General features: G+C 47.1%; 1 protein-coding gene across 2 annotated transcripts in view; it reads right to left on the reverse strand.

Annotated features, from left to right (window-relative positions):
- The window catches only part of LOC120543374 (renin binding protein), a 45,930-nt gene that overhangs the window by 13,398 nt on the left and 18,626 nt on the right, over positions 1–13,906 (reverse strand). For both annotated transcript variants that reach the window (XM_039776415.1, XM_039776416.1), the window contains exons 3-5: positions 7,315–7,390; positions 3,606–3,681; positions 2,295–2,470 (exon numbers count right to left, since the gene is read on the reverse strand). In XM_039776415.1, coding sequence (XP_039632349.1) covers positions 2,295–2,470; positions 3,606–3,681; positions 7,315–7,390 — 328 coding nt within the window. The remainder of the gene's footprint in view (positions 1–2,294; positions 2,471–3,605; positions 3,682–7,314; positions 7,391–13,906) is intronic.

Raw genomic sequence — 13,906 nt, forward strand, 5'->3', positions numbered from 1 at the left:
CGGATTTTCCCACATTACAGTTTAACAATTATTAAGAATGGATAACCAAAACATGAACAAAAAAAACACGGTCAGTGGCTGTTCTGCAATGAAAATTCTTAATGAGACAGCTCAGAAGAGAACAGCCAAATTCATTAAATCTCAAATAAAGACCATACATTCTTAATCAACAGTGGTATTCAGAAGGACATCTCTTAATGCACAATATGTCATACCTCAAAGAAGACAGGCAACAGCAACAGAACACCAAAACAATATCCACTCATGTCAACTAAGAACAGGAAGACGAGGTTACCATGGGCTTGTTATCACCAAAAGCAGACAAATGAATACTGGGAAAATGTCCTCTGGTCTGACAAAGCCAGTTAGTATGCTACAATATGCAGATGGTAGGGTCAGAGTTTGGAGTAAGATCTAGTGGAATCTATGGATCCATCCTGTCCTGTATCAGTGGCACAGGCTGGTGGTCATAGCGTAACAGTGTGAATATGTTCTTGATACCAACTGTGCATAATTTTCATGTGTCAATAGCAAGAAACAACATCTCTCTTAGTTATTAATCCTCAGTTCTGATTTGTTGGAAATGAAATTTGGCCACTGTATTTTGCATTCTGAATACAACCATCTTAGTCAGTCGAGCTAAAGGGCAACTCCCCTCACTCTAGTGACCAACCTGTCTTTTAACGGAGATGTTGTCTTCTTTGCACAGCGAGCTTTCTCTAAATCAGCCATGTTACAAGTATACACAGAGTACCTAACATGCACTCGTATCACAGGCCCTTTGACACATTTATATGTGAGAAAATGTACACTGGGGAACAAAACAAAAATGAAAAAAAAAATGGCACAATGAAAACTCCACAGTTCTAGTGACCAGGATGTAATTCTAACTCAGCCCCTTGGAGTTGCAATGCAACAGCAATGCTTTTTTTCAAACTGTCACACATACGCGTCCAAGGATCACCCTTCTGGCACATCCTTGATAAGCAATACCACCTGAAGATGAAAGGGGGCACGGTCGCTAATCGTAGAATCTCTTTCTGTTCCCACAGCACAGAGAAGATGCCCAATGAGGACAACAGACCCTGCCCCTTCCAGTCATATGACTATATATTCAAGGTACTCACACAAGGTGGCGTCTCATTGTGGGCTGACACTCGACAGAGAGGGAGCTCCAAGATATTGATAGCACACACACAGTGGAACCTCGGGTCACAACCATAATTCGTTACAAAACTCTGCTGGCAACCCGATTTGGTCGTGACCCTAAGTAATTTCCCCCATAGGACTGTATGTAAATACAATTAATCCGTTCCGGACCGTACAAGCTGTATGTAAATATGTGTTTTTTTAAAGATTTTTAAGCACAAAAATAGTTAATTATACCATAGAATGCACAGTGTAATAGTAAACTAAATTTAAAAACATTGAATAACACTGAGAAAACCTTCAACAGAGAAAGCTAACCTTGCAGTCTTTTTAAAAACAAGCCTGGCGCATTCTTTAATGGCCTTCTCGGCCTTACTGCCTTCTCTCTCTCGCTGCACAGGGAGAGACTGAACACGTGTGGAAATCATTGGTGCGTACGAACCTGAAAGGAAACTGGCTTGTTTGTCACCCGAGTGTGTGGTCGTGAACAGATGCAAAAGTTTGGCAAACTTTTTGGTCGCAACCCGATTTGTACGCGTTCAGAGACCTTCGTGACCCGAGGTTCCACTGTATATATTTTTTATACCAACAGCTATACAACTGCATAATGCCTCACTGTGACTGCAAAAGCCAGGGGTGAAGTTTTCTTTCTTTTTAATTTCCTTGCTTTTTAGTCATTCTGTTGTGTGGTCAGACTATAGTGTGTGTGTGATAATCTTGTCTTTTATACAGTCATCATTTACATTGCGTTAGTCTGTTATGCACATTAGGCTGGCTTGTAGTTACCAGGGCCAACTTATTCCAGTATTCTATTAAACAGGACAATTCTATTCTAAATATAAATTTATTTCTTTAGGCACTCTTGGTTGAATGTGCCCAAATAGATTGGCACATATTACATTCACGATTCTTCTAAACTTTACATCCCATTTCAATAAATTCGTTCTGCACATCAGACTGAAGCACTTTAATAACAAGTTCAGTTAGATATTGTAATCGGACTTTCTTTTACTGGTTACTTCTGACCAAAACAAACAGTACAAACTCCGTATGCAATCTTCACATTCAAGACTTTGGATTCACTCTTCTATTTTGTGTATATCTACACCTAACTGTAATGAGCTAGTGCCACCTTGAGACCGGACCTGGTATTGTTGCTCTTCAGTAACTCTTGCCAGCTCATCCATTGCCATCACATAGAAACACTCGCTGAAGATAGTCCGCTGCACTTTGACCGCTTGCCCACTGTGAGTAAGACAGAATGCACACTTCTTGTTGCCAGCCACAGGTACCCATGCATGACTCCGGAGAAATTCTCCACCTGCAGGTCATAAACAGAAGAAGACTTTATAGAACATTGTCATCTCAAGCCTTGAAAACAAAATTATAGATTATACTAAAAGACATTTTTTTAAATCTCTGAACTACTAGAGGGCATTCCGAATACAGTAGTTTAGTACAGTATCTAGTATTTCAATGGATACTGCAATATTCCCTAACGGAAAAAGGTAATCTTTATAGCACATTAAAACTGGGACGGGGTTAGATTTGGGGTCTAGACTATTGGTTCTGCCTCCTTTGTTGTTTATGAAATACAAGACATGAGGGCTTATTTGCAGTCACATAACAGTTACAAAAAGCACTCTTTTAATCTGTTACAAGCTTAAATTACTTCTAAAGCAGCATGGCTTGTGCTTAGTTAGAGGTTCTCTAGTTACTATTCAAACACCCAAGAGCCTGGTCCTGTTTCACTGAAAGGCGGCTCCAGCCTTCCAAACTGTTTAACTCCCCAAATTGTAGCGGTTGTGCACTTTTCAGTCTCAGTCATTTCATTCAGTACATGTAAATTCATTTTTGAGCCACTTCACTCAATCTAGCATGTTAGAACCTTGGGAATGATTTTTTTTTCTTGTTTTTTCTTTTTCAATAAATGTGATCCCCTCCAGATACTGACTACAGTTTTGCCCTGATTTCAAGAATTGCAAAACAAATTTTGCTGAAATGAAACATAGTAAATGAAATGTGCATACAGGCTACTGTGAAAACAGCACAAGGAAAACAGCTTCATATCACCAAAACTTGTTATTTTTTCAGATTACCAGTTCTTCTATATTCTTGCTTTGCAATAGTGACTGCTGTGAAAGATACTGTAAAAGGCAAAAACTGTTTAACTGGGCGACAGCTCCAGTACAGAATACATAACCCTATTACAGCTGAAGCAGCCTCATTATAAACTATGGATAGGCAATTGTTCAGCTGAGGTACACAATAATTGGAGGCAGAAAGTAAATGCATCTTCACTGGGCATGGAGGGCACTGCAGAATATATTTAATTGCAATATATTATTAATAAACTTGTTAGAAGTACCAGTATTAAGCCATCTAAAGAGTTGTAGAAGCAATGCACCACTTAGTTTGACCACCTCACAAGACATGAATAAAAAGTCAACACTTACCTGACTTGGCAGCCTGTAATATGTCAGGCTTGCGAAATCGCTCAACACTTCTATACAGCCGGCAATACATCCACACCTGTGGGACACAGCCTTGAGCTTATCAAATATGATGGAAGAATTTCACACAAATATTTTGCTAGTATATAAATCCTTTTGAATAACCAGTATTTCACTTGCTACAGTTACTGTATAAAGACAATATTGTTAGACAGGATAACCCTAATCATTGGTCAAATTGGTATATTGTATACGGACCTAGATTACAAGTAAGGAGAAGTAAAAAGAGATATTGTTGATCATAATTTTGCATCATTTCTTTATCTCGGTTTTCTCCGACTGCAAGAATTAGGTATTTTTTTCCAATACAACTTTTACTGGTCTGGTCGCTCCTATGGCCGTCACACTCAAGGGAGTAGCTGCTGCAGTGATGGATCAGCTCCTTCCGATGTCGCTCCTTTCAACAAGCATATTATGCAACTCAGACTAAGGCATTCTCTGGATGCCTCGTCTGTTGTCTCAGTGTATGTCGGACTGTGGTGAGTGATGTCTTGGTGGGGGAGACATTTTATTTGCAACTTCGCTCGGTGGTTGATGGGTGCAGCGAGGTGACACTCCTCTGGTCATGGGCGACTTCAATGCAACCACTGGCACTGACAGGGTTGGCTATGAGGATTGTGTCATCCCCACGGGTCTAGTGATTGTGATGAAAGTGGCTCCAAGTTCCTTGACCCTGCAAAAGGTTAGAGGCTGCAGATTGTTGGATTCTGGCTCCAGTGCCTTAAGTGTCATCGCTGGACTTGGTACTCCAATACTGGTGGTGCAGTGAAGGAGACTGATCATATCCTCATGGGCAGACACTGGAGGCTCCTACAGAACTGCAGAGTCTACAGAAGTGCCCAGTTTGTGAATTCTGACCACGGACTTGTTTGCTACCCTCCAGCTTAGGTTCAGTAGGTTACCACCTACTAAGAGAATGAGGGTGGACCTGGCCAAATGCAAAGATCAGACTGTTTCTAATGTGTCTGCACACAGTTTGTGTGAGGAACTTGCAGACTAGGGTGTGACTGCTGATCCTAATGTAATGTGGAAAACCTTCTGTGAAAAAACCCTGAATGTTGCCGAGGGTTGTGTTGGTGCTGCCGGTGTTCTCAGAAGGAGGTGTTTCATCTCACAGGACACCCTGGATATAATCGATAGGAGTCGCAGCACACAGCTTGATGGCAACTCTGGGAACTGAAAAAGACGGCTGCAAGTCTCCAAGGGCAATTAAGGAGGTGTTTGTTAGAGAATCTGAGAGCAAGTGACACACCATCCATGATCTGGTGATTCACATCCTGTTTACAGAGGAATCTAAGCATTACGCACATCCAAATCTGTTCCTCCGAGAGTTGGAGTCAGAGCGGGTGATAGAATGGTCCTTATGGCCCTTATGACCCACTGAGCTGGCTACTTTGAGCAGCTATTTAAAACCAAACCTCTGGCTAGGCCGCTGGACATCTATGGGCCCACAGTTCTTGAGGCGGATCCTCCAATTAGCTGTGAACCACCTAATCTCATGGAGATTGCACAGGCAGTGATCCAGCTGAGAGTAGGGAAGGCTACAGGGATCTGTAGTATCTGGGGTGAGCTTCTCCAGGCTGTCCTCCTTGCAATTCAAGCAACCCTTGCTTCCATTTGGGAGACGGGCATCATTCCAACTGACTGGAAAACCGGACTTGTGAAAGGGAAGGATGATTGCCTGGACTGTAGCAACTACGGGGGATAACACTTCTCTCGTGAAGGGTAAGGTCCTTGCTAGGGTCATCCTCAATTGGATCCGTGATCACTTGCTCACCTACTAGCAACTGGAGCAGTCTGGTTTTATGCCTAAGTAGTAAGTAAGCCTAGCATGAACCACATCCTGGCACTGAGGGTTCTCATGGAAGGAAAACGCAAATATCAGCAGAGTTTCTCCACAGCCTTTGTCAATTTTCGTAAAGCATTTAACTCAGTTGGCCAAGCTGCCCTGTGGGGCATCCTGACATTTTGCGGGTTTCCCCCAAAGTTGTTGGATATCACGGCCGACCTGAGTGCTGTACAGAGTGGTTTAGTGCTTGGATTTACTGGGTGTTGGGCAGGGTTGTGGCTGTTAGTGAAGAAAGATTCCCTGATTTTGACTTTGCCGGTAACTTCTGGAATCAATGGAGACTCGAGAGACTGAGCGAGGAGTCTGAGTGTCTTGGATAAAAACCAAAATCCAGGCCTTTAATGACCTCTTGGGCACAGCCATCAGTGGTGTGTCTCTTTGCGGAGAGAACGTCAACCTCGTCGAGAGGTTTACTTCCTTACATTCATGTCTCTGGTGACTCATCCTACTAAGTCAGTAGATGGATTGGGAGGGCTTTGGAGGGTCATGAGGTCACTTAGAAAAGGGTGTGTGGTGCTCCCGATATTTTTGCAAAAGAATAAAGGTCCAAGTCTTAAAACAGGAAGCACCAGGAGTTTGATGTTTGTGAGATATGGATGCTATCCAATGACCTGGGATAAAGACAGGACTCCTTCAGTAACTCTTCAGAGAATCCTTGGGTACCATTGATTTGACTGTGTGGAAGGAGTGGTTGCTCACAGAGTTACAAATAAGGCACATTACCTGCATTGTGGGGGACCGTCAGTTACGGCATTACAGCCATGAGGCACGATTCCCAGTGATTGATCTGGCTTGCAGGATCCTCATCTTTGAGGACCTGAGCACATGGACCAGACCAAGAGGACGCCCATGTAACACCTGGCTACGGCTGATTGACTGTCATTGACTGGATCGCGTCTGCCTGTGTGGTTGCCAACCAGGATCCTGAGCTGTTTCGTTGTGTGGTGGGTGTGGCAAAGTGCTGTACCAGTGCATGCTCTCCAACCTGACCTGACCTGTACACTCACTTATACAATGCTATGAAGGTAAATCAAAAAGTAAAGGAAACTTGAAAATTATGCGGTAGCCTCAATGGATAGAAGCTGATGCAATACAATGCATTTGCAACGGCTTATGGGAAGGTCAAAATTCTGTGAATATCAGCAGGTTACACTTTCTTTGCCAAAAGAAATCTCACTACTCAGCATTGTTCAACAATGGTATAATCCCACAGCGAAATGTCCATGTTCATTTAACCTTGAGAACATTTATTTAAAAAATATTTGTGGCTGTCATTTTTCCAAAAAAATACACAAACAGAAACTAGAAAATGAGTCCATCTTCAGTAATTACAGAGAAGGACAGTGAACAGTTTGATGTCAAAGATCTGCAATAGGAACTTCATGCTGCAGCATCATGGAGGTAGTGGAGTCCTGCACCAGCATCCCCAATTTAGTAAAATCCTACAGCAGCTTAATGAGGTCCCCATTTTTTTTTTAATTCAATTTATGACTAAAGCTATGCTTATTTTGCAACTTCAATTCTCTCTAATTCTAGCCTGATCACTGTTACATGCAATTCATTTTTAAACAAATATATTTTGTTAACATATTTGTAAATATACCTCATATCGAATTGTAATTATAACCTGTGGTTAATGGTTTCAATTGATTTCCTACATCCACCTCTCATTTTAAAGTCCAATTATCTTTGGCTAAAGTGATGAGTGCTGCTCACAAGACATGAACGCCTTCTACAATGATACCCTGCATAAAACATATTACATAAATATACTGTAGATATAGGAGTGCTTAAAAACCTCACCTGCCTTCCCTGCAGCCAGACATATTTAAGATCATCGTAGACTTCTCCATCCTTTGCTAAACAGGTGAAGAAACCTCTGCAAACAGAGAGATATGTGAATGAATACAGAACAGATAAATAACTAAATATTACATCTTTGTCAGGTCCAAGTTGAACCATTGAGCACAATTATACAAAATATCTGTTATCTTGTGCAACTCCTCAAACATTAAACAGAAGCTGCAGATACTGTAGAACTTTAAAAATAACTATTTTAATTGCTAAAATGTTATATATGTATATCTATACTAATAAAAGGCAAAGCTGAGCACTACGGGAGGACCTCAGACTGGAACCGGTCTGTCTCTGAATCAAGAGGAACCAGTTAAGTTGGTCTGTGTTTTTTTTCATACAGGAAAAAAGACACAGGAGCATAACCAGAATACACAGAAATCTCTTTTTCTTAAATTTGTATGTCTGGAAGCATCTAAAAAATACTGGAAAAGGTTTCGCAGGATAGGATGGCCTGTTCTTTCCATTCAGCCAAGTTGCCTTTGTGAACCTCTTCAAAAAAGCATACTGAACATGAAGTGAACTATAGGGTGGTCCAGATCTAATTATGCAACTTTTAATGCAATGCAGGAAAACAATACAAAGACAACAGAATTGTTCAAAATATCTTGTAACTAGCAGAATACCCGCGCTTCGCAGCGGAGAAGTAGTGTGTTAAAGAAGTTATGAAAAAGAAAAGGAAAAACTTTAAAAATAACGTAACATGATTGTTAATGTAATTGTTTTGTCATTGATATATAGATATGAACAACACTCATATCTATCTATCTATCTCTATATATATATATATATATATATATATATATATATATATATATATATATATATATATATATATATATATATATATATATATATATATATATATATATATATATATATATATATATACATATATATATATATATATATATATATATATATATATATATATATATATATATATATATATATATATATATATATATATATATATATATATATATATATATATATATATATATATATATATATATATATATATATATATATATATATATATATATATATATATATATATATATATATATATTGTGACGGACAGCGGGTCCCATGCCCGGCGGGACGCCTCTGATGCATACGTCCCGGGGAGCCATCATGGACTTTGCAATACCTCCCTCGGGCTGGGGGCAGTCTCCCTGGCACTGGATTCCTCCTCAATCTCCCCCGTGGCTCCATGGGACATGGAGTCCACCACAGCAGCCCGGTTGGGAGATGGGGTGGCCGCTAGGGGGTGCTGCAGAGTTCCAGCCACCACACTGGGCGGTTTATCAGCCCCACCCGGAGGTGCAATTAAGACCAGCTGGTCAGGCACCTGGATCACTTCGGGTGGGGCATAAAAGGGCCTGCCTCCCAGCAATCGAGGCCAGAATCAGGAGGAAGAGGACGAGGTTGCCTGGGAGGAGTGGTGGAGCAGGAAAGTTTGGTTTTGTGTTGGTTTGGTGCTTGGTTTGGTGCTTGGGACTGTGTTTGGGCTGTGTGGCACGGGGAAGACGTGTCACACGGCTGAAGAAAAAAGAAATAAAAACCTTTGAGTGTGAACACGTGCCTCTGCCTATTCTATGCCGGGTCGGGCGCTATAAAGCGCTTGTTTACACTGGCGTAGTCGGCAGGATCCCGCCCGTCCATTTGGGTGGAACCTGCGGTTTTACTCTTGCTGACCCGGCATAGCGGCGCAACAGCGCTGAGGCACGGTTCTCGGCTCAGCGGCGTTGGAGAGCGCGCTCCGGCGCAGCTACAGGCAACAATCGGGCAGGACTGCACAGCACAGCGCACTGAAGCGCGCACCGCGGCAGGAGCCGCAAGCCAGCACACGCAGTACAGCGCCGCAGCGCGACACGCCGCAGGGGCCGCAAGCAGGCACGCGCAAGCCAGCGGGGACTATCCAACGAAGCCGAGGAGCTGCTGCAGGCGCTTTGTCATGGGGAAGAAAAAGCCGGGCGGACACAGAGGCCAACTGGCAGGCGCCGCCACGCTAGTTCGCCGCGCGGGTTGCAACCGGAGGTAGGTGACGAGTTGCGGGTATGTTTTTCCGCCTGCGGGTCATCCTACCTCCTGGACGCCGAGGGGCGAAGCACCCGGTGCGGGCAGGGGGACGAGTGTCCATGGCGTGGCAGCGGAGCCAGCTCGGGGTGGCGAGGCGGAGCTGTGTCTTTCCCTCGGCTTGAGCCAGCGGCTGGCGGAGGAGAGCCCGGACGAGCTTCCCAGCGCGGCGCCCCTGCAAGTGGGGCAGGAGCGGCTCCAGCAAACAGGTAAGCGGGGGCGTGTGTCAATCACCCGCCGAGGAGGATCGGCAGGCGGGGATGACGGACGCCCTTCCCTCTCCTCCAGACTACCCGAAGGGCCCTGTGGGGGATCCACAGGGTCTTCTTGGCACGCTTGGTCGGCGGAGGCGACACGGAGAGCCCAAATCCACCGCCGCCGCCACTATTAATGTTTCTTGGGCTGTAGGGAGGTGAAGTCCGTTGTCCTCGCCCTACAGTCCCTTTTACAAGTTTTTCAGGTCCTGTCGGAGGCGAAGGAGGGGCTGGAGAAGAAGCTCGGGATCCGTGCGGGACCCTGGCTGAATGGCCGTGGCGGCGGGTGGCCAGCCTCCCACCGGCAGGACAGAGCGGTGCAGGTAAGTGAAGCCGGCACCGCAGAGAAAAGGCGGGGCAGCGGCAGCAGTGTTGCTTAGTACTGCCTGTCAGGCGGACCCGCCCACCACACGAGAGGCTGCTGTGATGACTGACAGCAAGGCGGACGGCGTCGGGAGGCAGCAGGTGAAACCGGCTGCCAAACAACCCGCCCGACCGCTAGCGCCAGTCTTGCGGCAGTCCAAAGGACGAGGCGGTGCGGGGTCCCTCCTTTTCTCATAGGGGACTCAGACGCCAGTGCGACCCAAAGGAAAAGGGGGAACCGGAAGAGGAAACCGGAAACCCATTACATAGAGCAGTGTATGCCTGGCGGCTTGGAGCGAAGGAGGGCTGCACTGCAGGGAAGCGGAACCGTCACAAGCCCTCCTCGGAGGGGGCGAAGGGGCAGATGTTCCCTGCCTGCTTCCGCATGCAGAGGGGCGTACTGGAGGAGTCGGCGGTGTTATGACTGTGGCGCGGTGGCCATGTCTGGCGGGCTTGTCCCGAGGGACATCGGGCAACGCCCCAGACCTGTTTATTCTGTTTTACAGGCGCAGCAGCGGAACCAGGAATGCCGACTCCCATCCTGGAGAAGACCGGCCCTCGCGGGGCAGGCCGATGAGCCCCACAAGCCTCATCTGAGGGAGGGGCCATGTGACGGACAGGCGGGTCCCATGCCCGGCCGGGCGCCTCTGATGCATACGTCCCGGGGAGCCATCATGGACTTTGCAATACCTCCCTCGGGCGCTTGGGGCAGTCTCCCTGGCACTGGATTCCTCCTCAATCTCCCCCGTGGCTCCATGGGACATGGAGTCCACCACAGCAGCCCGGTTGGGAGATGGGGTGGCCGCTAGGGGGTGCTGCAGAGTTCCAGCCACCACACTGGACGGTTTATCAGCCCCACCCGGAGGTGCAATTAAGACCAGCTGGTCAGGCACCTGGATCACTTCGGGTGGGGCATAAAGGCCTGCCTCCCAGCAATCGAGGCCAGAATCGGGAGGAAGAGGACGAGGTTGCCTGGGAGGAGTGGTGGAGCAGGAAAGTTTGGTTTTGTGTTGGTTTGGTGCTTGGTTTGGTGCTTGGGACTGTGTTTGGGCTGTGTGGCACGGGAAGGCGTGTCACACGGCTGAAAAAGAAATAAAACCTTTGAGTGTGAACACGTGCCTCTGCCTATTCTATGCGGTCGGGCTATAAAGCTTGTTTACATATATACATATATATATATATATATATATATATATACATATATATATACACATATATATATATATACACACACACACTCACCTAAAGGATTATTAGGAACACCTGTTCAATTTCTCATTAATGCAATTATCTAATCAACCAATCACATGGCAGTTGCTTCAATGCATTTAGGGTGTGGTCCTGGTCAAGACAATCTCCTGAACTCCAAACTGAATGTCAGAATGGGAAAGAAAGGTGATTTAAGCAATTTTGAGCGTGGCATGGTTGTTGGTGCCATACGGGCCAGTCTGAGTATTTCACAATCTGCTCAGTTACTGGGATTTTCACGCACAACCATTTCTAGGGTTTACAAAGAATGGTGTGAAAAGGGAAAAACATCCAGTATGCGGCAGTCCTGTAGGCGAAAATGCTTTGTTGATGCTAGAGGTCAGAGGAGAATGGGCCGACTGATTCAAGCTGATAGAAGAGCAACTTTGACTGAAATAAGCACTCGTTACAACCAAGGTATGCAGCAAAGCATTTGTGAAGCCACAACACACACAACCTTGAGGCGGATGGGCTACAACAGCAGAAGACCCCACCGGGTACCACTCATCTCCACTACAAATAGGAAAAAGAGGCTACAATTTGCACGAGTAGTCAGAATTTGGCGTAAACAGAATGAGAACATGGATGCATCATGCCTTGTTACCATTGTGCAGGCTGGTGGTGTAATAGTGTGTGGGATGTTTTCTTGGCACACTTTAGGCCCCTTAGTGCCAATTGGGCATCGTTTAAATGCCACTGGCTATCTGAGCATTGTTTCTGACCATGTCCATCCCTTCATGACCACCATGTACCCATCCTCTGATGGCTACTTCCAGCAGGATAATGCACCATGTCACAAAGCTCGAATCATTTCAAATTGGTTTCTTGAACATGACAATGAGTTCACTGTACTAAAATGGCCCCCACAGTCACCAGATCTCAACCCAATAGAGCATCTTTGGGATGTGGTGGAAGCGGGAGCTTCGTGCCCTGGATGTGCATCCCACAAATGTCCATCAACTGCAAGATGCTATCCTATCAATATGGGCCAACATTTCTAAGGAATGCTTTCAGCACCTTGTTGAATCAATGCCACGTAGAATTAAGGCAGTTCTGAAGGCGAAAGGGGGTCAAACACCATATTAGTATGGTGTTCCTAAATATCCTTTAGGTGAGTGTATATATATATATATAGCTATAGCAAAATACCCGCGTTTGGCAGCGGAGAAGTAAAAAGAAAAGAAAACATATTAATAATAACGTAACATGATTGACACTGTAATTGTTTTGTCATGAGTGTTGCTGGCATTATATATATACACATAATATATATATATATATTGTGGCCCCGGCCGGGGCTGGAGCCCCGCCGGGACGCCCAGGAGGACATGAGGAGGGCTTGTGCCTCCTCCAGACCCGAGGCGTCCGTCCTGGTTCTATTGGGAGCCACGGGTCGAGGGCATGGAAGCCCTACCCTGTAGGGGCCCGTGGTTGCCGCCAGGCGGCGCCCCGATGCCGGTTGATCCCATGCAGTCGCCGGCCGGAGCTGGAGCCCGGCGGGACGCTGGAGGGCGAGAGGAGGGCTTGTGCCTCCTCCACACCGCGGGCGTCCGTCCTGGTTCTGTTGGGGGCCACGGGTTGAGGGCATGGAAGCCCTTCCCTGTAGGGGCCCGTGGTCACCGCCAGGCGGCGCTCGATGCGGTTTATCCGCGACGGTCGCGGCTGGGGCTGGAGCCCGGCGGGGCGCTTGAGGACAAGAGGAGGCGAGTGCCTCCTCCAGACAGAGTGAGGCGTCCGTCCTGGTTACGCAGGGGCCTGGGTACAGGGCATGGAAGCCCAGCCCTGTAGGGACCCGTGGCCACCGCCAGGCGGCGCCCCTGTGCCTAATTATCCCGGAGCCCGGCACTTCCGCCACACCAGGAAGTGCGGAAGACTTTATGTGGCGCCCGGAGAGCTGCCAGGAAGGCAGCCAGCACTTCCGCCACGCTGGGGCGTGGCCAAGGAACAGGTGCGGAAACACCTGGGGCTCATCCGGGAGCCTTATTTAGGGCCGCCTCCCTCCAGTCAGCGGTGGAAGTCGGGAGGAAGCAGGCGGAGCTGGAGAGAGAGGGACGGAGGCGGCCAGGAAGGCACAAAGACTGTGGGCCTGGACTTGGGGAGATCGGTGCGAGAAGGCACTGGGGGTGCACGTGAGCACAAACTTTGTAAATAATACTGTAAATAAATGGTGTGTGGTGACAATATGATGTCCGTCTGTCTGTGCCGGGGCCAGCGTTTACAGTGGCGTAGTCGGCAGGATGCTCCGCCTGGTGCAAGGCGGGGACCTGTATCAAAAATGTCTGTGAACGGCCCGGCGCAGCAGCGGACCCACACACTGGCGCAGCGGCGCCGTGCACAGCCCAGCGGGCGTTTACCCGGAGACGCCGCCCGGACGCGTATGGCGAGCTTGCCAGGTGCGGAGGAAGGACCATGGGCATTGCTGGAGTGCAGCGGGCTCCGCAAGCACGTCGTGGCAGAAGCGCCTGGGGCGGCAGGCCGCCTATCGAGGCCATGCGGAGGCGTTTCCCGGACAGACAGGACCCGGGAGGTAAGTTTCCTGCTCGCAGGGGAAGGGCCCGCGTCTGTTTTTTCTTTAACAGGCAGGGGCCGCCCGG

This window comes from Polypterus senegalus, chromosome 13 (assembly GCF_016835505.1).
Source record: "Polypterus senegalus isolate Bchr_013 chromosome 13, ASM1683550v1, whole genome shotgun sequence".
Classification (NCBI taxonomy): domain Eukaryota; kingdom Metazoa; phylum Chordata; class Cladistia; order Polypteriformes; family Polypteridae; genus Polypterus; species Polypterus senegalus.